Genomic DNA, 27,609 nt, shown 5'->3' with positions numbered 1-27,609 from the left:
GAGTAGAAATGAGGTTGGTTTCTTTCCTTCCAGAAATCAAGAGGTCCCCATTCTCCATAGAAGATCAATTAGAATCCAGTCAAGAAGGTCAGTAGCAGGAGAGAATGTGAGGCCATCAGGAGGGGAGTTTCCAAAGTATATGTTACATGTAATTGCAGTGGAAGAACAATAAAGCTGCAAATTTAAAACTGTCATAATTTTTAAATACTAAGGAAAAATTGATATGTATTACATGAGGAGGGCAGATAAATTGGAGAATAACAGTGTGACAGGACAATCTTTATAAAAGGGGCTGCTAGATAATGGGTAAGAATGTCAGGAAGGAAGAAGAGGATACATATCAGGAGCCACATTCTCCTTCTACGTGTCAGAGACTCTATAAACTTATAGGATTATTTCTTTAATGGGACATCAGAAAAAAACCTGACTTGTCCTCCCCACTAGGCTAAAGTATGAAGAGATACCAGTGCCACCAGAATTCCCCATTTGAATAGTCATTGTAGATAAAGAAACAATGCAGCTCTCATCCTACTCGCAAAGCTTAGGTCTCTCAAACCCAACCTCCATTTTGCCTCCATTTGCTATCCTATCTCTGCCTTCAGCTTTGACTGTTTTGAGTGGTGACCAAAGAGCCGGACTTAATGGCAATGTGATTGATCAAAAGATGGACCAAAGTAGCGTGTTTTACACAAAGCTAAACGGTTCCAAAAAACCAAGAAAGGAAACTTAAAAAATAAATAATCTAGTAAAAAAAAAAAACCACCACTGTCAGAAACCAGAAATTGACATCAAAACCTCATGCAGAAACAAGGAGAAGGTGTTTGTTGCTGTTAGGTTTCATCCTTGATCTATTAAACAAGAGGTGAGCAGCTAACTTTTAAGAAACAAACAAAGAATTCAATCAAACCAATGAAAATCAGAAAAGAAAGGGTAGACAAGCCCAAACGAAGTGGCAGAGGGTACTTCATACGATACCTAAGTTAACCATGAGCTTGACACGCCCCCCATCCAGCTCCAAACGCAGGGTGTCCGCAGAGTCCCTGGAGGTAGTAGCCACCAGCAGCCCATAAGCTCGCTGGGACATGAAGCGGAAGGACACATCCTCTGCCTCAGTGTGCATGACCATGGGCATGATGATCTTCATGTACATGCTGCCATCATAGCTCAAGATGGACGCCTCTGCAAAGAAGAATGGAGGAGAATGTCAGGATAAAGGATATCAGAGTTTCTCTTTGCTTCCAGGGTAAGTAGAGTAGGGAGGAGAGGACACCAAATTTGCAGTCAGGTGACCCGTGTTGGATAGACCTCCAGTGCTGCCACTTTTAACCTATGTGACCTTGGGCAGACCACTTAAACTCTGAGGTTCTATTTCATTATTTGCCTTTAAAAGGCATACAGTGGCACTGGTCACTGTCCTACCATGTTCACAGACTTAGCAAGTGTGCCAAATGAAATAATGGATATGAAGATGTTTTGTAAATGTATAAATGCCCCCACAAATAGTAATAATTTAATTCTATGTGCTGTAGACAAAACAAAAATGCATTAAACAAAACTTAGACTCCTGGAAGTATTTCATGAAGAATAGGAGGAAAACAGCAATTTTTAACCAACACAGCAAACAGACATTTGCCAGAGCTTCTAGGAGGAAAGAGCAGCAGCCCAGGTCTGGTCCTGTAACAGCCCTAGTGGCCAGGCACTATACAAGTTTGCTTCACCCATTCAAAGAGGATCTACAGAACTAGAGCTAGAACAACAACAACAAAAATAATGACACCCTGACAGTCAGTCATTTTATTCAAATAGCACTCTTATGAGGGAGAAACTCTACCCAATCTGATGCTTCTCTGGTCCAAGCACTTTGATTAGGAGCCCCCTTCCTCCCACTCCACCCCATTATGTTATCATCTCACTTAATGCTACAACATGGATATATCATTCCTACTTTGAATAGAAAACCAAGGGTTTTGAAGGCAGATTTTAACATCTCAAAGTCAGCCTGGATTTTAAGCCAGTATGTCCAATACCAAAGCCAGGACCTGTTCTACAACACCATGCTGCTCAAAATGTGCATTTGTTCAATCATTCATTTAGCAAATATTTTTAGAGAACACAGAAATAATCACTCACATTCCTATGAAGCCAACCTGTCACTGGGCTCAGTATCCGGCACTCACTGGGCCCTCATTAAATATTTACTGTTGCCAAATAGTTGCTACCTACCTACACGTACTATGGAGGGTTCAAAAGTGAAACAGATAAGGACCCTGCTATGAAGGGAGACATGGCATGTGGAAGTAACTGTACTAGAATATACAAATGGTTAAATGACCGACCCAGAAAATATCTATAAATCCAGGGGCATTCAGGGCATTCATGCCACACAGAGACTGTGGTATGCAGGTGAGTAGAGAAGATAAGGTAGAGTCTGAGATGTTCTTGGTAGATGAATGGGGTTTGTAATGAAAGAGGTGATGGCATCAGATTTGTCACAGATAAAATAGCATCTGTATACATAGAGGAAAGAAAGAAGGGGAATTCTGAGATAAAAACAAGCTATCAAATTTAACAAAAGCATCAAGCATATTTTGAGAAGTAGTTATATAACTGTTCTTTGATATTGCAATAAAATCAATGGACTTGGGAAGATATGGGAAGTGAATGGTTTTAGATTGAGAAGTACCATGATGCATTCATTTCTGATGCTGTGTACCTGGCACTCTTCTAAGTGTTGTGGACCTAACAGTTAACAAGAGACAAAAATTGTCTGCCTTTATGTATAAAAAAACCAGATCAGGAAGATACCAGCCCAATCACATGGAAGGTACTCAAAACAGTCTATATCACCATCATACCACCACCCTATTTATACAAGCAATATAAATACACCTGCTCATTCCCAAGGAGCAACCACCACCTGGGTAATACCCACAACATGCTAATGGCTGTACATTACAATCTGAAAACTCTAAGATTACAAATAAAGGTTTGACAGTTACAGACACTGCCACAATGAAAGACATATGATGAAGATGCATTCTTAGATGGGAAACATAACATGGTCCAGATGCGAAAGAAACTATTTTATTTCCTGGAAGAGCAGAATCAAAAGATCAATAATGATAGCTAAAATTTATTGAGAACTCATCATTTGCCTGGTGCTTGTTAGAATTTTACATGCACTAAGACAATTAATGCTTATAAGAACACCACAAAGAGGAAAATATCATTATTAGATTTTATAGATACCAGGTAACACAGATAACAAATGGTAGAGCTGTGAGTCGAACACCGGCAGTTTGATTCTCACAGCTATATCCTTAACCATTCTGCCCAATTGTCAGAGGGCTCTGCCATGAACACATCCATGTTCCTAAGCACTGAAAGCACATCTACAATGCCTCATGGTAGAGTGTGGTGTCCTTGTGTATATGTTTGTGTCATACACACGTCATTATTTAAAGCTGTATATTATTTATGAACACATAAAATTATATAAACATAGATACTGCATCCATTTCTAAATATGCTACATATAAATACTCACAATTCTTTGTGTGTTTGTGTAATGAAGAACACTATTAATCACTGTTACTATGTACCTTCTACTATACTCACCTACATACACTCACCTACATATGTACACTCCTTTTTAAGAGACATTAGAGTATTCAGTGAGCCCTAAAATGGTTGTTTTGATGTATTCAACTTAAATACAATCCAAAAGTAATGGTCACTTTTATCCCTCTGGATATGTGTAGTGCCAGAACATAGTTGAAATGAATGCATGTTTATGTCAGTATTGGTAGTATCAGGGAGCATCAGGTAAGTATGCAGTTAAACAGCTAATGGTACCAAATAAAGTATGTATCTCAATGTGTACCTTGGTGTGTGTCTCTGTGTGTTCTATTATCGACCCAATATTTTTAAGGGGAGGGTGATGAAGCAGAAAATTTTAGTGTAGGAATCAGCTAAAAAAATCCATTCCAGGATGCTTATTAATTTGCTTAAAAGATTTCAAACACAAGGAGCACCCACCACCCACCATGAATACAATAATTATTTGAGGCAAGAAAATAGGCCTGAATAAGGAAGTTATTCAATCTGAAACAAGTTGGTCTAATGAGTTTTAAGAGGTCACATGATGGGATGCCTACATAATGGTACTTACACAGTTTCCCTATTTTGTGCCTCTTTGCTCCTTTACTCTCACCTTTCATCTTAAATGAATATATCCTAGCACACTCATTCCTTTAATGATTAACTGTATTTTTGAGCTACTTTCTTAGTGGTTGCACCAGGTCTTACAATATACATCTTATCAAAATATGCTTCATATCTATACTCAGCTTAATTCCAGTGAGATATAGAAACTCTACTCTTCCACAACACTCTTCCCTTCCTCATTGTGTTGTTATTCACATTATGTCTATATGTGTTAGAACCTCAAAAATATTCTATTATCATGATTGCTTTTTATTTTTTTTTTTTTAATTTTTTTTTTCAACATTTATTTATTTTTGGGACAGAGAGAGACAGAGCATGAACGAGGGAGGGGCAGAGAGAGAGGGAGACACAGAATCGGAAACAGGCCCCAGGCTCCGAGCCATCAGCCCAGAGCCCGACGCGGGGCTCAAACTCACAGACCGCGAGATCGTGACCCGGCCGAAGTCGGACGCCCAACCGACTGCGCCACCCAGGAGCCCCCATGATTGCTTTTTAAAAACATGCCTTCTTAAAAAGCGAATAGAAGAAAGGAGAGCTCAAATATATTTATAGAGTTTTTTAATTAAGCTTATTATTTACCATTTCTATCCCTCTTCATTTCTTCTTGCAGACTCAAGTTACCATCTGCTGTCATTTCCTTTATCCAATATAGCTTCATTCATTTGCGGTTTATTGTCAAATATATCACAATTCCATACATTACAGGCCCAACAGTACAATTTTATAGATATTGTTTTTTTGCAATTGTGTTTTAAATCAGTTAAGAGAAAAAAGTAAAAGAAATGGGTAATTATGCTGTCTTTTATCATTATCTACATAATTACCTTTACTGGAGCTCTTTTTTTTCATGTAGATTCAAATTACTGTCTGCTGTCACTTCCTTCCAGCATGAAGAATTAAAGCAGTTAGTAGTTCTCATAAGGCAGGTATACTAGCAGTGAACTCTCTGAGTTTACCTGGGAATGCCTTTATTTTGCCTTAACTTTTGAATGACCCCTCTGTTGGATATGGAAATCCTGGCTGACACTTCTGTTTCTTTCAGCACATTGAATGCTGTCATGTCTTTTGCCTCCACTGTTTCTCAAGACACATCAGCTGTTAATCTCACTGCAGTGCTCTTATACACAAGGGGTCATTTATTTTTCTCTTGCTGCTTCCAAGATTTCTTTGTCTTTGGTGTTCATTGGTTTTATACAATGGGCCTGGATGTAAACTCTTTGAATTTATCCTACTTAGAGTACATTCAGCTTCTCTGCTGTGGAGGCTAATGTTTTTCATCAAATTTGGGAAATTTTCAGTCATTAATACTTTGAATATTTTGTTTCTGTCCCTTTTTTCCTCCTTTCGTCCCTGTACTCCCATCTTACATATGTTGAGACATTTAAAAGTCCCCCACATTTTCCTGACATTCTGTTCATTGATCTTCATTTTTTTCTTCTACTCAGACTTATAATTTCTATTAATCTATCTTCAACTTTGCTGATTCTTCTGCTGACTCAAATCTATTGTTGAGCCTCTCTAGGGAATTTTCTTTGGGTCACTGCACTTCTCAACTCCACATTTATATAGTATGTATGCAAAATCTCTAAATGGAAATTTAGAAGTTGAAAATTTATATATATATATTATATATATACATATATATATAATATATATACACACACTAACTGTAATTGTAATAATACTAATACATCATTATAATTGATGAATCATTAGCATCTTACTTTTCTTTAATCCTCTAAGCCTCTAAGCATAGTTTTCTTAATCCTTTTAACATATTTAACATAATAACTTTCATGGAGGCTGTCTGCTAAGTCCAACATCTGGAGCCCCTCAAAGATAGTTTCCATTGCCAACATATATTCCTGTGTTTCGGTCACATTTTCCCACCGCTGTGCATGTCTCACAACTTCTTGATGAAAACTGGACATTTTAGATGATGGATTATAGCTAGGTTAGGTCCTGCTCTCCACTCTCCCACCCACCACCACCACCAGGGCTAGTTCTTGTTGTCCATTTTTTTCTTTGTTTAATGACCTGGCTGAGTGAATTTCATGATTTATATTTTCATGGCAGTGTGACAGCTCTGATTTCCCTGCTCAGATGTTTTCCCCCATTTTTATCTTTTAGCGTGCCTTCCTATTGTTGGCAGGTATTATCCCTGGCCAATATAAGCCACTTATTGGTCAAATACTATACTTATGTCTCTGTAGTCAGTTAATTTTAATCCTTTCTCTGTTGATGTGTGTGAATTGGAGACTTCTTTCACAGTTCAGAGAGTGTAAGATTTTGCCTCATGTACAGCCAGGGACTAGTACTTGGAAGTTGTCCCTTCTGTCAAATTAGTCATGTGACTGCACTGTTTTGGTTCTCACATTTTCCTCCCTTCCATCTATAATCTCCCTCTTCCTTTCACTCAGTTAATTTGTTTTAAAACTTTTCCTTTAAATTCTTGAGCCACTAAAATTTCTAAAGTTATTCTACAGTGCAAATGAGCTACAGAATATAGCTCATGGGAAATTCTTTGGTCCTTTATTTTCTTCTAGACCAAATTCCTAGACTTTTCTAATGTATATAGCTTCCTTTGTTTTATTTTACTTTATTTCTTCTGCTGTTTTATACTTGCATTGTCATGTCTTTGACTTTCCGGCTCATACTCAGGTGGCTCTGTCCAGAGTTTCTAATTGTTCAGACATAGTTTCAGGGACTTGATTCCCAGAGTCATCTACAGTTGAATGGCTTCATATTTTTAGTTCTATGGAGTTATTTTCTGTAGCTTGAGAGATGGTAAAATATGGGAACAAAATGAGGGGAGTGATAAAGAGCTCAATCAAGACTGTACATAATCTTCATTTAGCTGCCAAGGCTATGTTCTCATTTCTGAACCTTAAGTTCCTGGAGCAGAAGTCACCCCATCTGGTTAAAGAGTGTATCCCAAGGCAGTAGAGGGGAAGCATTAGGACTTCTTATCTGTTTAGCCCTGGTGACTTATCTTTTTATTCTCAGTCCCACTGTCTGGGTCTGTTACAGATATTTCCCTCCCACTGCCATTTCTACTACTCTTCACTCAGGTGGGACCAGATAAGAACATCTACTCAATCTTTTTCTTTTCCCTCTATAAAAATATTAGGGATAACTTTCAATATTTTTATCAATTAAGTAATACTATACCTGAGGAGCACAGGCAGGGTTGGCAGGCTCATCCTGTTTGGCCATTCCTCTTGGCTTTGTTTCCAAATCATTTATCTTTCTCCTACTTTTTGAGATTTAGGAAACTGAGTTTTACTTGAGGCTAATGATTATTTAACTGGTATACCCTTTTTTGTTTAACTTGAAAGAGGGTGCTTCTGGCAGGCAACTTTTCCCTACCATTCTCCCACTGATATTCTTCTGGCCAACCTTGTAAGCAAAGTACCATTAAATAATCACCCCCCTCATCCTCTTCTCTTTTTGTACCTTCAAGACACCCTCCTGCTCATTCATGCAGCTATTGGCCTTACACACTCCTTAAGTGTGTTTTATTCTGACAAAACTTCCCAAATACACAGATTGCTTCCTCTCCACCCAAACTGGGCTGATCTTAAACAGTGTGCAAATTTATACAGGAATGCCTGCCAGGTTCTAATTCTGTATTTTGCAACAGCAGGAACAACATAAATCTCTAGCTCCAAGCAGACCCAACAGTAGCCAACAGTTCTGGGGAATCAACAAAATTGATGTAGGGCAATGTCCTCCCTCTTGTGGACAAGGCTGAAAAGAACTAACTTTTCATTCTCAACATAATGCTAACATTACATACAGTCATTCTGGCTTCTCTTCTCCAAACAGCTAGAGCACTCTAAAGCTATGACAAAAATTTTGATGGACATTTCTCACTTTAAGAAAAGCAGGTATGTATGTACATGTGCATATTTTTTGGTATTAATAAGGAGGGAAGATAGGAAGGAAGGGTAACGGGATACAGAAATCCTGGTTTATAAGACACATAATTTTTAAGAAAATGTTCATTTAATCAAAGAAGTCATACAGCTTTCTCTTATATAGTTTTTCATACTGAATTAAAAATTAACTTAATTTATAAAAATTAAACAACACAATTAACCAGGAGAAATATAGCCACTGCTTGCAATAATGTTTGCTCATTCATTCAATGATTAGACTCTAATATATGCCAGACACTGTGCTGAACTGGGGGATGGGAGTAACAGAGCTGCTGTCTTTAATGAGATTACAGTAAAATGGAATTATAGACACAAACAGGTAAATTGTTATACTAAAAAATGAACAAAGTGCTGCAGGAACTCAGCTCAGATGTCTTTGTGTTTGCCTAGAGTTGTTAAGGAAGAGGGGTATAACTTGCTTCAAGAATTAGAGTGAACAGGGGCACCTAGGTGGCTCAGTTGGTTAAGAATCTTTTTTTTGTTTAAATTTTTTTTTCACATTTATTCATTTTTGAGAGTGAGAAAGACAGAGCATGAGTGGGAGAGGGGCAGAGGAGGACACAGAATTTGAAGCAGGGTCCAGGCTCCAAGCTGTCAGCACAGGGCCGGACATGGGGCTCGAACTCACGACTGCTAGATGATGACTTGAGCTCAAGTCAGATGCTCAACCGAATGAGCCACCCAGGTGCCCCTAAGCTTCTGACTCTTGATCTCGGCCCAGGTCATGATCTCAAGGTTCATGAGTTCAAGCCCCGCATCGGGCTCTGTGCTGGCAGCATGGAGCCTGCTTGGGATTCTGTCTCTCCTTCTCTCTGCCCCTTCCCTGCTATGCACACTCTCCCTTCCTCTCTCTCAAAATTAATAAACTAAAAAATTTTAAAAAATGAGAGTGAACAATAAAAAAGAAGTGGGAAGGCATTCCAGTTGGTAGAACAGCATATGTACTAGGGGCAAAGTTGACAAGGGCATGGAATAAAATCACATATCACAGCATCTTGTAAACAGGGGGAGTTCAAAGTCCTAAAGTAGAATAGAATTTCTCAATTGTGACAATACTGACACTTTGAACCAGATAACTCTTTGTTGTGGGAGCTGCCTTGTGCATTGTAAGATGTTTAGCAGTAGCCCTGACATCCACACACTAGGTGCCAATAGCATTCCCTTTAGTCATGACAACTAAAAATGTCTCCAGACATTGCCAAATGCCTGTCGGAGGATAAAAAAAAAGTTACAAAAAATACAAAATACAAAAATAAACCACCTCAGGTGAGAACCAGTCTAGTGGGTCCATATGAGCTCAAGAATAAAGATTGGAATTGGTAAAGTTAACACTAAAGGAATACAGAGAGGTACCAATATAAAAGACCAAGTAATTACAGTTAGGGACTTTGGATCTTAGTCAATACAGAGGAGTTTTAGACATGAAGTGACATGGTCAGATTTGCTCCGTAGGCTAATTCTGACAGTGCAGGAAGACAGAATGGTGTAGGGGGAGACCAGATGCAATCTTAAAATTTTCTTCCAGACACTATTACCATCACTCTATCTTGCAAAACATGTTATGAAATTTCAAAACATATTTATAAAGGACAGTGGCATGTTTCTGAGAATTGTTCCTTTTCTGAGTCCATTCAAGAAAGCTCTATTGTGTAAAGCTGTAATTACACATATGGGTCAGCCTCCCTACTCGGAATCATTGGTCCACGGGCTGTCGCTGTGAGTGTGTAAGCTTGGATTTAGAAGACTGGGATGGAATCCTAGATCTGTATGTTATTTAACTGTGAAACATTCTGGGCCTCAGTTTCCCCATCCATAATGTGTCTTAACAACACTGAGTCAGTCAGGATACTAATAGGAAAGACACAGCCCACTTCAACCATGCCATATTATGAAGGTTTAATAAAAGTAAATACTTACAAAGGTTAATAGGCATAGGTAGGGCATAATGAACCTTCCAAGGGGTAATGCAGTATTCAGTGCTATTAAGAGATGATCTCTATCACTACCTTTGGCCTAATGGGGCAAGGGAAAGGTCAGTTATCAGAACGGTGAGGAAGACAGAGAGTTAGCAGTGCCTCACAAGAGCTGTGACCTTAGGTCAAAGGGCCAATTGGTAGTCATTCCACAGGGAGAGAGACAGAAAATTAAAAATTCAGACTTCACTGTCATCCTTCCTTCTCATCCTCCTTGTGTGCTTCCCACTGGGCAAACTCAACCAGAATACAGAAGGCAAAGGGGCCTGTTATAATGCAATCCATAGGACAACCTTCCATGGTTCAAGCTGAGTGGGGAAAAAGCTGCAAAGAAAAGGAATCCATCACAATGGTGAAACCTGAAACATGAATGTGAAAATACCCAAATATCTCATATTCAACAGTGCTTAGTGAATGTTATCTGTTAGCGTGTAGTGCACATGTGTGCATTTTAATTTCCCTGATGTCTAGAGATGGCCCACTGCTTTCATGCGAGCATACTCCCATACCAGAGGTAGCACTGGTTAGTAGAAAGAGCCTAGGTGTCAGGAGACCCATGTCTCTCTCAAGTTCCACCTCTTATGGGCGTGCAATCTTGGGAAAGCCACACATTTGCTGGGCCTGCCTTATGTAAATGTTGAATAATATTTTTAAATGATATAAGAAAATATGTTTGAAAGAGGTCTGAAACTGTAAAATGGAATGTAATTATGAAGTGTTAATTACACCATTTTGTTAGTATTCATCTTCATTATGAAGTCTACTTTGATTAAATAGAAAAATAAAGTATACATTCTGCTTTCTTCTGTTCTCAAATTCCATACACAATGGTTCTACTTTCATAGACTTTCTCTACCCGTGGTAGAGATTACACTCCAGAACCCCAGAGTTAGAGTTTCTGTTAATATTTTTGATGGTAAGCATGGCTCATAGTAGTCAGGGGCAGGTTATGTTCAGTGATGGACCCTGATATTCTGGTCCAACTACACTATTCATTCTGAAAGACAGACAACACTATTCTGGAGACTTTCATTTTTGCCCAAAGCTTGCTGCCTGTCATATATTCTTGTCAGTACTCCAGAGAATACATTTGCTCTGTTATTGATATCTGGCTACTAAAATTTAAATAAGGTTTTATCTCTGAACCATCAAACAAGGATGATTAACTGCAGATATGGATCTGGAGTGAATGAATTTGTATAATGGATTTGTTTTATTCTAGAATATTGTTACACAATAGCACCGAGGTGATAGAGTAACATAATTAATGACCGACTGCATGCCTGTACTTGTTGGTGGTCTGATTCCCAAATGGCTGGGCTGAAGGCTCAGAGAACTGTTCTGCACACAGTTGTGCTCATTGGAATATGACTGTTTCAGTATTGTCCAAGGCAAAACCAGAGAAACAATTTCTCTAGGAGAGCAAAGGAGAATACACTTTCACCCTGTTAACTGTTCTGCAATGTACTGGTTCAACAAACCTCAGTTTTATATATATTTTCTTCCAAAGAGAGACTGAGACGTTATTTCAACATGAACCAAAATCAAATTGTCTAGAAATATAAATTAAATTTTCTAGAAAAGTCAAACCAATGAAGAAATTTCCATAAGTACAATGGACTGATTAAAGTACAGTCTGTTAGTATACCAGGAAAAAAAAAAAAAAAAAAAATAGGAGCTGTGACATTACTCTCTCTGAATTGAACAAAAATTTAGTTAAAAACTTAAAAATTACCTGCATTCAAACCTTTTATTTCATAACCGAGGAAACTGAGGTAATATTTAAAGCCTTGATATTTTTTTCTTATATTGATATTAAAGACCTTCCTTTTTTTTCTACTTGGGATCCTGCTTCCAAAATCAGGCTGTACAAAATCAGCAATGTTCTGAAACAGATACATCAATAGATCCATACATATATAATACTTAAAGATCTATTGAGGCACCAGTTAAGAATGTTCTTGATACATATACATGTTATGTGTATGTATATGATATACATATATATGCGTATGTGATATATATGTTATATATGTGTATGTGTGTGATATATACGTAAATGTTATATATACGTATACACGTGTGTGTGAGATATATAAGCTATTTCCAACATAACTCAAGCAGAGTTAGCTACAGAATGGGAATACAAAAGAAATATGACAACGCCAGACAGTGAATTCAATGCACATAAGACGTGAATGAAAAGATATCTCTTCTAGGGAAAGTGACAATTAACAGAAAGAGAATAGTGGGAAATTTCACAACTCTACATTTTGTACAGTAGGATCTAGAGTTGACCAGGTTAATAAACTACTCCTGCAATTGAATTCCATACAATTTTTCAACTCAAAGATATTATTAAGATGAATGTTAGATCCTATGTAATGTCTCAGGCTATTAACTCATCAACCCCCTGGCCAACTCACAGTAAAACACAGTCTTCTTGGGAGACTACATCATTTATAGTATTCATTTATAAATCATTAGGGAAGATTTGCCATATCAATATCTGGCTTATTTATTCAACACATTTTTTTGAGTACCTATTACGTTTTCATGTACTTTTCTAGACTTGCGATCTAGAGAGGGACAAAACAGATGTTCCTACTTTGTGGAACTTTACTTTTAGCTATAGTCATCTGGGGTAATGGCTGAATACAAATAACCTTGTTAGCCTCTGATGATATAAATGGCAAACAGCTATTGTAATACACAAGGAGAAACAAATAGTGAGCAGGAAGATAATCATTATTTGGCTGCATATACAGGCGTTGCATATCTCAGATTTTCCTACCTCAAGCCCTCTGTCAGGATCATTTTATAAGAACTTTACCTAGAACAGTAAGGTATCAGAAAATTTCATCAAGGTGTAACCCATGGTTGTGGGGTATCGTACAGAAGGAATGTCTCATTTCCTTTGTCCCAAAGGATGGAGGTGCATGCTAGGGCTACCCCCACCTAAGGTAATAGGATACAGGGGTAGATATTAAGCAAAGCCCGATGTTGTACTCAGCTGGCCAAAGAGAAGAAAAAAAATGTTGCAGCTGTCTGGCAGATGACTAGGATGCATCATACACAGGCTGCTACTGCAGCAACAATAGAGAACACGACTAAAATTAAGCTATAAACACTTCTTCTTGTCAGGGCCCCATTCCTCTGCAAACAGAAAGTTGTTTTATAGGGCTGGCAAAGCATACTGTAAATTATATTACCAGCCCACAGCTGATGAGTTTATAAGTCTACAGGGAACAAGTTATCTGGCTCTGTCACCATGCTTAGCTTGCCAAACTTGCATGTGAGGCACACCAGTCTGAGAGATATTGCTAAAACTTAGAAATGAGTGGGCCAAGAATAGCACTGGAGCAGAAGAAGGAAGGTACATGGTACATAACATTAATTTGTCCCTAAAGTTTTCCTCTTAGAGCTTCTTTATGACTCAACAATGCTGTTCAGTAGTCCCTGAGTCAACACTTAATTATACTGTAAACCGGTAGACAATCGAGGGTTTGTCTGATGAATGGGTGGACAGTTTCTAAACAATTCAAGACCCCTCACTTTATTGTACCACTCTCAAAATGTTTCTAGATTCTTGTTTATTTTTCTAACTAGCAGCGAGTATCTGTTTTCAGGAGGTTTTATTTCCCCCTTATCTTTTTATTTCCTCTTATACTTGAGCTAGTATCATTTTTCTAGACACAAAGCAAATCATGTCACCTTCAAGTCAAACGCTTTCAATGGCACCACAGTACATACTAGCACTGATTTAGCCCTGATAACTCCGAATTTTAGATGATCTGGTCCCAGGTCACATCTCCAGCCTACTTACCAGACCCCACTGTGCCCCCTTCACTTTTGCCCTTCACTCTTAGAATATACCCTGTCCCTGGGATTTTGCTCTTGCTGCTATCTTTGTAGGGAACCTTCTATACTCCCTGTCCACCTGGAAAAACCTGGCATGCTTACTAACAGTAAGCAAGGCTCTTTGACTTCTCCTTCAAAACTTCGTGAATGTGGAAGTTCTTTCTTTTTCCGTGTCTGCTCCTTTAGCTCAAGCCCCCACCCTCTGTGTTCTAGCTAGACTTCTAACAATCCCTGATACTTTCATTTGTTGCTCTCAATAGTCTATCCTCCAAATGGCAGCCATAGAGATCACTCCCTTCCCCTGCTGTATGCTCCCATGCATCCTTAATGCATTCAGAATACATTTATACCTCCTTGCCTGACTCTAAGTCTTACATGATTTGTTTCTTCTCTATACGGTAATCATAGGTCTAGGTTTGGCCCAAACAGTTCCATTTTGCTTCTGTTGTCCTGATGTGATTGTTAATAGCATCACCTTTTACTCAAAAGTATGCAGTTTGGACTTAAAACCAACCTGGTCACCCTACTTCTATAGTTCATCTACTATTCTTCCCTTGTCCAGTACAGCCCAGCATACTGGCCTCCCTTTATTTCCTTAAATACAAAACACCCATTTGTTCTTACATTGGGGGATTCAGCCAATCTGTTCTTTAGCACAGAACTACCTGCTCCCTGATCTTTTTGCATGGCTGGCTCTGTCTCATCCAGGCCCAGGCCCAAATAGCTTAACTATCATCTTATCAGAAATGTATTCCCCAATCACCTTACCTAACTGCCCTTCTCCCCAAGCCTATTCTATCACCATTAGCTCATTTATTTTTCATCACAGCACTTACAATATCTGATTTTTTTCATTCATATGTTCATCTCATTCCTCCTTCTAGAATGTAAGTCCATGAAAGCAGGTAGCTTTTTTCCTTTTTGTTTACTACTATGTAGCTCTTTTCTAGAAGAGTGCCTGGCAAATAGTAGGTGCTTGGGAAAAAATTAAAAAGATGGTGGATGAACAAAATACCTTGAGCATCACCTTCTCTGTGAAACCTATCCTGGATACCCACACTCCCTTTCCAAGTCAAAGTGACCACTCCTTCTCTGTGGTTCCACTCTATCTGCTATGTACATACATCACAGGCAGTGTCTACAAGACAGTTTTTGTGTGCATTTCATTTTAGTTTATGTTTGCTTCTCTCTGGACATCGAAAAAAAATCTAATGGCAAATATATCTCCTGTTCATTTTTTGTGTCATTTTGTTTGGTTTGTTGTTTGAAACGTTTTATTTCAATCTTACCTAGCTTCAGATTTATCTACTTGCCCACTTGCAAAAATTAAACCGAGCATTCTCTTACGCTTCTCACCCTACTTCCCCTAATGCTAACATGTTACATAACCATAGTGTGATTGTGAATAGCAGACATTAACATGGGTAATCATTTTAAATAAACTTTAGATATTAGTCAAATCTTATGACTTTTTCCAATAATGCCCATTTTTTCTGTTCCAGGATCCCATTAGGTTCTATTTTTCCTTAGTTTTCTCCAGTCTATAGCAGTTTCTCAATTTTTTCTAGTCTTTCATGTCCTTTTGAAGTGTACTGGCCAGATATTTTACCAAATACCCCCAATCTGGTTTTGTTCAATGTTTTCTCATGATTAGAGTGAGGTTATGCATTTTGAGAAAGAATCTCCTTTGAATCCCTTGTGTCCTTCCCAATGCATGGTATTAAGTTCATGATATTGACATGGCTTGTTACTGGTGATGTTTTCTTGATTACTTGGTTAAGTCCCTAAAGTTTTCACCCACTGATTTTAGTATCCATCAGTAAACTTTATTTGCAACATTTATTAGTGGTGTTTGTTTGCCTAGTGGTGATTCTCTCTTACCCTCTTTTCTTCTACATTTATTAATTGCAATTCTACCGTGTCCTTAGTCATCTATGATTCTTCCCACCTGTGTTATCTTACTTCTGACTTACACGTGTCTCTGTAAGTACAGATTGCTGCAGAGCAGTAAGTTCTCAGGCTGACACTAGCTAGGTTTATAACTGGACAAGCTACTTAATCTGACACTCAGTGTCCTCATTAGTAAAAAAGATAATATTAATACATAACTCATTAGGCTGTTGAAAGGATGTTCAATTCATTTCTCATCAATTCATTCATTCATTCATTAATTCAGGCACTGGAGATACAACAAACAAACGAGGCTATCTTGACTTCTTTAACTCTTGACTAACCTAGGTCTGGGCATCTATTAAGCTTGGCAAGGCTCCAAAATTATTTTCTACAGTTATGATTAATAATTGTACAATTTCCTAGCTAACTCTGGATTCCTAAGGATTTCAGCGAGTACTCAGATCTGATTCTTCACCAACCAGAAACATTTTTTTCAGTTTCCACTGATATGAGAATCATCAAAGGTGTGCCCCACACACACATACAGGTGTGCAATTTTAGTAATTAATTTTTCCCAAACATATCAGAATCCTAGGAGGGAAGCCCAATTAAAACACAAGTAAAATCTCTGATGAAAGGTAAATGTTAAAAGTTCGTAAAGGAGGGCTCTCCTCTCTCTAAACTACTCTCTTCAGGTCTCAGTCTATGGAGGAGCTGGATCACTGTCACGTGGGCCAAAGGAAATATTTGAAGATGGAGAAAACTGTAGCTGGTAAATGTTATTGCTAGCTCTGGGAGGTGAGGCCTGCAAGGCTAATACCGCTGTGCTGGAGCTTGGCAGGCCCCTGGGGGAGCCCAGACGACGGGTGAGCTGATCACGCAAGCCCACTCCAAATGTCACCCTAACATTTGCAGAGCTGTGTGTAAGTGCTTAGGAGAGGTTTCCAGTAAGAAGGTCAAGGATGGAAAAGCTGTTTGGGGAGCTGAAGGATGTATGTGGGAAGGTGCAGCCATTTTGTGGAGTATTCTTTTCCTTTCACATGAGCAGGTTTCGTTTTGTTTTGCTTTATATTACATTGTGTGGTTTTCAGGCTGGCAGTTTTCATATAGACAGATAATCCTTCAGAAAGGCTAAAGCCAGTATCTGGTTTTGATTTTAGGGGGAAACAGAAAATTGTATATTCTTCTGATCTCCCTATCAAACAGCTTTTATTTTGTTTTGTTTTCATTTTTATGCTTTAAGTCTTTAGTTGGTTTTGTATATTTACAGTCGAATTTTGGTATTTCAGAATTTCTATTCACAATTTTGACATTTCCCCAGAGAGTCTGAAGGGTTATGCTATGTGGTCATATACAGTTTTAATCAGTCCCATTGAGAGCAGGAAGTGCAAGAACTCAGGGAGTAAACTTGGCTGTGCACTTGGCATCCATATCTCAGAGAGGCTAGGCAGTTCTTTATTCAACTTTGAAATATTACATTTAAACAAGTAGAAATAAGTAAATAATTAATACCTGTGTACCTAAATCTGGCTTTTGTTAATTGCTTAACATTCTGATGTATTTGTTTCATATTATTTTTTTCAAGAAATGGAGTATTACAGACAGGCTGAGGTAAACCCCCTTTGCAGCAGCCGTGCTCCCTTCTCTTCCCAAAAGTAACCTTTTACTGGGACAGTCATCATGTTTATGAAAGCTTTTATATCTTTTATACAGTAAATGAGGATCTTGACAAAGTATTTTGGATTATTTTACTTGTTGATAAACTTCACATAAATGGCATCACTCTGCACATGTTATTCCATAATTTGCTTTTTTCATTCAAGATTATGGTCTTGAGGTTCACCAACATTGTTGCATGTTTTGCTCCACTATTAGATGGGATTCTGTTGTACACAAACACCACAAACCATTCATTCATCTTCCACTTTTATATATATATATATATATATATATATATATATATATATATATATGTATTTTTTTTTTTTACATTGCAAGCCGTGTTCCAATGTGTATTCTACTAACTAACTGTCAACTTGAAAGTTTCTCTAAAGCGTTTACATAGACATGCAATTGCTGGGCCAAATGTCATGCTCAATGTCAATGCTAAACTGCATTCCAAAGTGGATACCCTAATTACGCTCCCACTATTTAGGATATGAGGGCATTCCTTGTTCTTCCTCTTTGCCAACACTTAATATCATGAGAATCATTAATTTTTGCTAACTGGGTGGATGAAGTTAATAGCACAATATCTTTTCTATCTGCATTGTAAAGATTACTAGCATGGCTGGACATTCTTTTACATGGTTACTATCCATTTTGGTTTTGGCATCAGTGATCTGCTTATTCATATTCCTTGTTCATTTTCCTGTTGGGTTTTTTGTCTTTGTTGTTGTTGGAGTTGACTTGTAGGAATTCCTTATACAACTTATGATACCAATCCTTTATACATTACATTCATTGCCAATAGCTTCTCCCAGTCTGTGGCTTATCTATTATTAATCACAGTTTTCTTTAAACATAAAATTTAAATTTAATTGTAACGAGGATTATCAATATTTTCTTTATGGTCTGTGTGTTCAGGCTTTTTAAAAATTTTTAAAGTTTATTTATTTATTTTGAGACAGAGATAGCATAAGTCGGGTAGGAGCAGAGAGAGAAGGAGAGAGAATTCCAAGCAGGCTCCCCACTGTCAGCAAAGAGACCGATGCGAGGCTCAAACTCACAAACTGTGAGATCATGACCTGAGCCAAGATCAAGAGTCAGACATTCAAACAACTGAGCCACCCAGGCACCCCTCTTTCAGGCGTTTTAAAAATAAATCTCCACCCACGGGTCATGGAGCTATTCACCTTTAATTCCTTCTGAAATTTTTAAAGTTTTGCATTTTATACTTACATTTTTAAATACTCTTAATTTACTTTCATGTTTAGTATAAGATGAAGTTTAGTTTTCTTTTCCTTAAGGTTAACCAATTAGTGGTGCCTAGGTGGCTCAGTCGGTTAAGCATCCAACTTTGACTCAGGTCGTGATCTTCTAGTTTATAGGTTTGAGCCTGGGATTCTCTCTCTCCCCCCTCTCTCTCTCCCCAACTCATGCCTTCTCTCTCTCAAAATAAATAAACTTAAAAAAAAAAAAGGATAACCAATTATCCCTGTACCATTTACTAACTGGTTTGTTCATTAACCACCAATTTGTAACATCAACCTGGCCATGCATCACTTTTGACACTACATGAGATAGCTCCTGAGCTCCATTCTGTCTCACAGGTCTGTGTGCCTGTTTCATGTGATTCTAATTACTTTGGGTATAAAATATGTCTTAATACCCAAGTAGGACAAGTCTTTTTGCTATCGTTCTCTCCTCCTTCCCCCAGAATTGTCTTGGCTGCTTTGGACCCCTGAACTTACATGTGAGTTTATAGGGTCAGCTGTGTCAGGTTCCAAGAGATACTCTGTTAGAATTTTGAGTGGAGCTGTACAGGGTTTACAAAATATTGTTGGGAGAATTGGCATCTTTATTGAGCCTACTACTCATGCATGAACACGATAGATACTGGTGATTTATTCAAGACCTTATAGTCTTCATATATTCTTGTTGGGGCACCTAGGTGGCTCAGACTTCGGCTCAGAACATGACCTCATGGTTCGTAAATTCAAGCCCCACATCGGGCTGGCTGTTTTCAGCTCAGAGCCCACTTTGAATTTTCTGTCCCCCTCTCTCTCTCCCCCTTCCCCACTTGTGCTTCTCTCAAAAATAAATAAATCTTTAAAAAATAATAGTGTTGTCATTATTTTTCATAAAGTTCTTCAATCATTTTAGATTTATTCTCAGCTACTTTATATTTTTGTTACTATTACATATGGAATTCTTTCTGTTCTACCTTTTAACTGGTAATTATAATTGTACAGAAAGCTAATTCAGCTTATGTGCTTATCTTCTATCCAACAAACTTGATCTGCCACCAACAGATCCCTCAAGGACTTTCTACAAATGAGCAAAGTCCAGTATATTTCTCCAACCCTTATGCACCTAATTTTTAAGAATTATTTTCTTATTCTATTGGCTAGGCTCTCCACTTCAACAAGCAAAAGTGATACTGGGTATCCTTATTTTGTTCCTAATCTGTATAAATATGATATTTGCTCTGTGTTCATGATAACTTCCCATTATCAAAATAAAAAGTTCTATTCCCATCTAAGCATGTTCAGATTTTCAATAATAAATATATACTGATTATATCAAATATTTTTGTAGTTATTTAAATAATATGTTCTCCTTCTTTGGCTTTAATATCATTATCATTTTATATTACATTTAATTAATATATTTCCTAATGCTGCATCATCCTTATATTCCTAAAAAAATACCCTCCTCGTTTATGATTCAAAAAAAACATACAAAATTATATTGCCTGGTGTTTTATTTAGAAATTTCATTAGAAGTGCATACTGAATGCACATATAGTGTTGCTTTGGAATGAAAGGTAGTATAATGATATAAAACTGGGCATGTATTTCCATACGTGTTGGTTCAGTTTCTGAATCACACAAGGGACTTCATGACAGGCAGTCTCAGCACTACAAAGGTTCCATATTTAGACTTCATTTCTAGTGGATTTCCATATTTAATATAAATATGGTATGGATGACACATTGCGGGTGTGAAATAATTACGTGCAGAAAGAATAAGGGAATTAAAGCTTGAATAAAAGAAAGTAAGAGAGAAAGAAAAAAGGAGGGAAAGAAGGAAGAATTTTTTCTAGCACAAAATTTCAGGAAGTAGTGATACTTTCAGGTAAAATAGTTTGCTAAGAGGAAACAAGTGAACAAACAAAGCACCGGAGGAATTTACTTGTGTAAAACTCATCTTACTTCAGACTTGACCAGGAAGAAAATAAGATAGAGGCAATTTTGTCTGATCCTTAAGAAATAGAGAATATTTGTTCATTTGACCAATGACTGAGTCTTGACCAAAACTGACTTCACTAAGATAGCAGTGTTTGTCTGAGATCCTTCTTTAAGTTTATTTAATTTGAGAGAGAGACAGACAGACAGACAGACAGCGAGTACACACACAAGCGGTAGAGGAGCAGAGAGAGCAGGGACAGAGGATTGGAAGCAGGCTCAAGGTTGATAGTAGAGAGCCCGATGTGCAGCTTGAACCCAGGAACCCTGAGATCATGACCTGAGCTGAAGTCAGATGCTTAACTGACTGAGCGACCCAGGCACCCCGAGGTCCTTTTTTCCCCTAAGTTTATTTATTTGGGGTGCCTGGGCAGCTCAGTCGGTTGAGTGTCCAACTCTCGATTTCTGCTCAGGTCATGATCCCAGTGTCGTGGGATCGAGCCCCACATCGGGCTCTGCACTGAGTGTGAAGCCTGTTTAAGATTCTCTTTCTCTCTCTCTCTCAAATAAAAAATATATTAATAATAAAGGTTGTCTTGTGTGTGTGTGTTTTTTTTTTTTTTTTGAGAGAGTGTATGTGCAGGGGAGGGACAGAGAGAGAGGGAGAGAGAATCCCCCCAAAGAGACTCTAACCTGGCAGCATGGAGCCCAACATGGGGCTCAATCTCACAAACTGAACTGAAATCAAGAGTGGGATGCCTAACAGACTGAGCCACCCAGGCACCCCTGAGGTCCTTTTGTAACTTTGGACTAAAGAAAATTCTACTGTTCTTACCCCATGGGCTGCCACATGTGGAATTCCTTTACCCTTAATAAAAACAATCTCAGTGTGTTAGACTTTTCTGTGATTGAAGATGCAGGAAGGATAAACTATTCTCAAAAACAGTTGAAACGTAGCATATAAAGTAGACCAATTGTCTATCTTCTATTGACTCTTACATAAATTCTTCAATTATCCAGCCAAAAGATACAATACCCTGAGGTATCAAACTTTGATTTAATGTGACCATGCTGAACTCCAATTTAATCTCTTCATATGTTCTTTAAGAATCCTTTCAAGCTAAAGCTCCTTTCTTTTCCTCCAAAGGCACCACCTGATTTTATGATAAATGATCAGTATAACAGCAGCCAGGAGGAGAGACTGTCATTATTTGACCAGTTGGGGCTGTTAAGACAAACACAGTAGTTACCCCAGGCTATAACTGTGACTCAGTATCACTTACTATTTAAGAATAGAGATTCTAGCCCCAGAAGTCAGAGTCTGAATCTTAATACTGCCTCTTATCAGCAGTGTGACATTCAAAAATCTGCTTAATCCTCTAAGTCTCAGTTCCCTCTTTGGTAAAATAGATGTAAATAATACCTAACTTACATGGCTTTTATGAAGATTCAATGTGATAACGTTTGTTAAATGCTTGGCATGGTATGCGGCACAAAGCTGCATTATAATAATTAATAAATATTAGTTATTATTATAATGAGGATCAAATTCTCAGCCAGATAAAATATACAGAGAAATCAAGATGGACCCATTACATGGAGGTGTAGACTGATAAATCACTAAGCATAAGGCTAATATCAGCTGTATTTGGAGCCCCATGGAAATGGCAAGCATTGAAAAATGGTATTAAAAGCTCGTAGAAGTCAAACCTTCACTCTGTTCTGTGCATTGCCCCCCCAAATAATTTCTTTTTATGCCAAAATAAGAACATCGCCCATGAATAATTGGAATAAAGTGCAATAAATCTCTATGAGGATCATGTATGGACCTGGATGACCTCTTATGTGTTCTCAGTTTTCTCATCTGAAAAAAGCAAGCCTCAAACTAGAGCAGTGGTTTTCAAAGCACAGTTCCTAAATCAGCAACGTCAGCATCACCTAGAAACATGTTAGAATGCATGTTCCCAGGCCTTACCACAGACCTACTGAATTAGAAGCTTCAAAGGTGGGGCCAGCAAGCTGTGTTTTACTAAGCCCTCCAGATAGACTCTGATGCACATGGAAGTTTGAGAACCCCTAGATTCAATAAATTCAGATATTCCTTTCAGCTCCAAAGTTCAACATTTCTAATCAAGTCCTTCACAATGCAGGTCACGAATCCTCACAAATGAGACTAACCATCTAGCATTTTTATCAGCAACAATTTGTTTCAGAGAGGAATTATTCAAAGAAAGATAAATAAGCATCTAATGCACAGATCTCATGTCAGTACACATTTTATATCCTGGGCCAAATATATAATAAGATGAAAAGGAATTAAATATAATACCACAATGACCTATAAACTTCTATTCACAATTATTGACAGAATGAATTTCCCTAAATCCATATCCCCTATATGATTATCTGCCTTGGTTTATACAAAATTATGAGACTATTAGAAGGATTATATCTATCTCTGTTATATAAGGATCTATGCAAAGAAGGTATTTAATCAGAGACAAGATAGAATGATAAAAGGGCAAGCCCTTTGAGATTCCACAACTCAGTGTTGGAACTCTGGTTACACTACTGATCTAAGAGTCAGAGTTAAAATGTGGGGTGAGTCTGGTAGATAACTCATAAACTCCAAATATAGCTAGCATTATATTTATTTGTACTTGAATATCTGTTCATGAAAAATGGCCACATGACTATGTTCCATAAAACAATTTCTGTAGACTGTATTTTACTAAAGCCTGCTACATTAGGTGTGGGTACATGCCTATCTGAAATGGACTCTGACATCATATATAATGGCTTTTGGTAAGTCCCCAATGGTTAACACAATCCATAACTGGCCAAATAAAATCATTGTAAAATAAAGAAATCAAACATGGCTTCTTTAACAAATTCAGGAATGCCAAAATGAAGGGGCATGTCTTTAAATTAAAATGAGAATATTTTATGATTACCAACAGTTATCTATTCTCTGCATCAGAGACAGTTATTGACCTGATAAAATATTACAAGCTCTTCTATGCCACAATGACAAGTCATTCCTCTGGACCCCAATGCTAATTTGGAAATTATTCCCGCAGTACCATGGGATGGATATGTGTATACATGCTGAAGTCTTGCATTAATCTAAATTTTGCACATGTTTACACACTGCACCCCTAATGAGACTATAAGAAGCTTCTGAGTAAATACCATTGCTTTTACTTCTGTTTCTTAACAGAACTGAGAATAGCAGACTATACACATTAGGTGTGGAATGAAAATATTGATTATGAATCATCTTATCCAGGAGGTATACAGGCTGAAAATAAATACACTCAGGAAAGGTACCGATGAATCTATTGATAATATTAAACGGATAAGGTGTAGTGGTTAAGAGCACGGATGGTGGAATTAGATAGTTGGAATCTAAGCTAAGCCACTCATTAGCCATGAGTTATTTAGCCTCTATTTTTGACTCTCAGGTTCGTCAACTATAATAAAATGGGGATAATAGTATCCATTTCAAAGACTTACAAATATTGACTAGATAATGTACATGATGGCTAATACATAGAGATCAATAGGTGATAGCTATTAATGTTAATGATAATAATAATGGATATTCATAGCACGGCATCTTTTAAGATATATTTTGATATTTGAGCCACACATCATATAAGGAACTATGATAACATGTTAACTCACAAACTAGAAAATTATTCCCTTTGTTTCGATACAGATGAGGGCTGAATGAATTCTTGGTCTCATTTAGGTTATATACTGGATTTTTATGATTTATTAATAAGATTTGTTAATAACACAATGGAATATTATAGTCACTTAAAAATCATTTTAAAGAACGTTCATTAACATGGGAAAAGCTTATGCTAAAATTTAAGTGGCAAAAAGATTACAGTGCTGTAATAAGACTCAGTTTTGTTAGAAATTATTAAATTTTATTTAGTTCGTTAAAATCTACATATCTATATATGAAGAAAACACGCTAAATCATAATGGCTATTAACTGTGAGCAGTGAAATCATGGATTTTATTTTTCTTCTTATGTTTCAGTATGTGCCAAATTTCCTGCAGTAAATATTCATTAATTTGATGATACAGAAAAAACATATGCAATTTAAAATAATAAAAATGTCAAAGACTTAGAACATAGGGGACTACTTATAATAGAATGTTAGGTTAAAAATCAGAAATATCAAGAAAATTAAATGCATTCTCTCCTATGTATGAAAAAATGATTACTATACTAAAATGTACACTGCAGTTACTTCTGGCTGATAATTTTGAGTAATAGTTATCTTTTTCTTTTTAAATATTTCCCAGTTTTTTTCAAAATAGGCATATACTGATTTTATTAATTATATATACATAAATATGTATATATACATACATTAACACATACAAATATGTGTATATTTTTATACATATATTTACACATGATAGATATTTGCAGATATCCCTCCTCTCCTCCAAGGGACCTCAGGTCCTGATTTTTTTTTTTTTTTTTTGATCACAAATTCTCTCTAAACCACTGGGATTTAGGTTTCAGTCCCGGTATTTAACCATTGCAATGTTGTGGGACTGTTGAGTCTTCTGAATATAGTATCTAGCATAGCTAATTCCATATTTCTGGGAAACATCACAGAAACATAGCATATGCAAATAAATTAAGAAAGAAAAGTACATGGATTATTAAAATTAATTGAAGAAAACCAACCTAAAACAAGTAAATAATAGTGTTTTGGTTTTTCAGGCTGGTTAAGGTGTCAAAATTGAGGAAGGATGTCAAGCAGTAATTACAGCCTAGCGACAGCATGTGAGCTGAAAGACTATATAGTACACCACTTAATTTGTAGTTCTTTACTGAAGCTTTTAAATCTAAAATAAAAATTTAAAAAATAAAATAAAGACAAGTAAAGTTTATAATCCACAGAGGAAGGAGGGAATTGAATTCTGTGTTGGTTCTTTATCCTATCAGAGATTTGCTCATGCCCAAAATGTACTTCTGTAAAATGATAATTATCAGGTCTGACTAATGGGCACCTCCCTGCAGCAGGGAAGGACCTGGCTGATACTCCATGCTTTCTTCCCCATGCTTCTGGGGAAGAAGGGCAAAGAAAGGAAGGGAGCAGGAGTCTCACCCTTGTAACACTCAATAGCCTTGACCCACAAATCACCCTCCAGCAGTCCCAGGAGCTGGGGGAATAATTTAGGCAGAAAGATTTTTCTATTGGATGGCAATGAATATCAAGGCAGAAAGCACCCATTTAGAGGTAGAGTTTGTTGGAACAGCTTCACCCCTTACTGTGGGATCTTGGGCAACTTCATTCCTCAAGTGCAAACAATCCCACCTTAATGAGGTCATAATTATGCAATATTTCACAAGGTTCCTCGGCTCAGTGTTTATTAAGGGCCAGTCAGCCCTCTGTATTTATAAGAAACAAGAAGAAAACATGACAAAAAATGAGTTATAGAAAGAAAAAAAAGTTTGTAGAACTGAAGGACATTGCTGAAGTTTACAGAGAAAAGAATTTCCTTGAATGTTTAGAGGATTTTTTTTTTCAGATTTCTTCTTTAAAACAGCATTTTTTTAATTTAAATTCAAGTTAGTTAACATACAGTGTAGTCTCAGGTTCAGGAGTACAACCTAGTGATTCATCTCTTATATATGACACTCAGGGCTCATCCCAAAAAGTGCTCTCCTTAATGCCTACCATCTGTTTAACCCATCCCCCAACTTACCTCACATCCAGCAACCTTCAGTTTGTTCTCTGTATTTAAGAGTCTCTAATGGTTTGCCTCCCGCTCTTTGAACAAAAAGTTAAAGTGCTACAAAATACTGGAGGTTACTCTGATTTTCCCCCTTTCCCATAAGACCTAAAACTTTACAATTCAACATATATGCACTGATAAACAGCATCAGCATCCCCTGGGAGCCTGTTAGAAATGCAGACTCCCAGGCCCCATCCCAGACCTGCTGAATCAGAATATGCATCTCCACAAGATCTCCACATGATTTGTGTGCAGGTTCAAGTTTGAGAAGCACTGACCTAGATCTGCTTTTTTATTTTTCACTTACAAGTATCACGTGGATTAGTTCCCTACTCCTACTTTTCATTGACATTACTCTAGCTCAGACCTAATATCATAAGATGGAATTTTTTTTGTCATAAAGTCATAATTGATTTATTTACTGACTCATTCTTTCACTCATATAGCCAGGAAATATGTACCAGGACCTTAAGTATAAGGCCAGGTTTGAGTGCTCTGAAAAAAACATTTCTGCTTTGAAGAAAGATGGACAGCAGATATATAAGGGAGAAATTCGTGAATGATTCGTGGGCAATAATGCAGCAATTCCATTTTGCTGGAATATCCATGCTGAGTAATGGAAGGAAATTGGCTGCTTGAAAGCCAGGATCAACTTCCCACGGTGACTGCTATTTACCAACAGTGGTTTTCCCAGACTTTGATCAGGGATATGTAGCAACATCATATATGTACTACACCCACGTACTGCCTCAATTCTTATTCACTTCATCTTTTTTAATTCCTTCACTTCTTTTTACTTACATATATTTTCATTTTGGTTTTTTTAATGTTTATTTATTTAAGGGGGAGGGGCAGTGAGAGTGAGAGAGAGAGACAGAGAGAAAGAGAGAGAGAGAGAATGAATCCCAAGCAGGCTCTGCACTGTCAGCACAGAGCCTGACTCAATCTAATGAACCATGAGATCATGACCTACAGCCAAAATCAAGAATTGAGTCAGATGCTTAACTGACTGAGCCAACCAGGCACCCCAACATGTTTTCATTTTTAAATCAATTTACAGTAGTAATATAGAAAGAAAACTAGTATCTAGCT

The 27,609-nt window shown here is 37.3% G+C and overlaps 1 protein-coding gene across 6 annotated transcripts in view; it reads right to left on the bottom strand.

Moving 5' to 3' along the window:
• NRXN3 (neurexin 3) overlaps positions 1–27,609 on the bottom strand; it is a 1,506,001-nt gene that overhangs the window by 967,579 nt on the left and 510,813 nt on the right. For all 6 annotated transcript variants that reach the window (XM_047863767.1, XM_047863768.1, XM_047863771.1 and 3 more), the window contains exon 6: positions 976–1,179. In XM_047863767.1, coding sequence (XP_047719723.1) covers positions 976–1,179 — 204 coding nt within the window. The remainder of the gene's footprint in view (positions 1–975; positions 1,180–27,609) is intronic.

This window comes from Prionailurus viverrinus, chromosome B3 (assembly GCF_022837055.1).
Source record: "Prionailurus viverrinus isolate Anna chromosome B3, UM_Priviv_1.0, whole genome shotgun sequence".
Classification (NCBI taxonomy): domain Eukaryota; kingdom Metazoa; phylum Chordata; class Mammalia; order Carnivora; family Felidae; genus Prionailurus; species Prionailurus viverrinus.
This window is presented reverse-complemented; position numbering and strand designations above follow the sequence as displayed.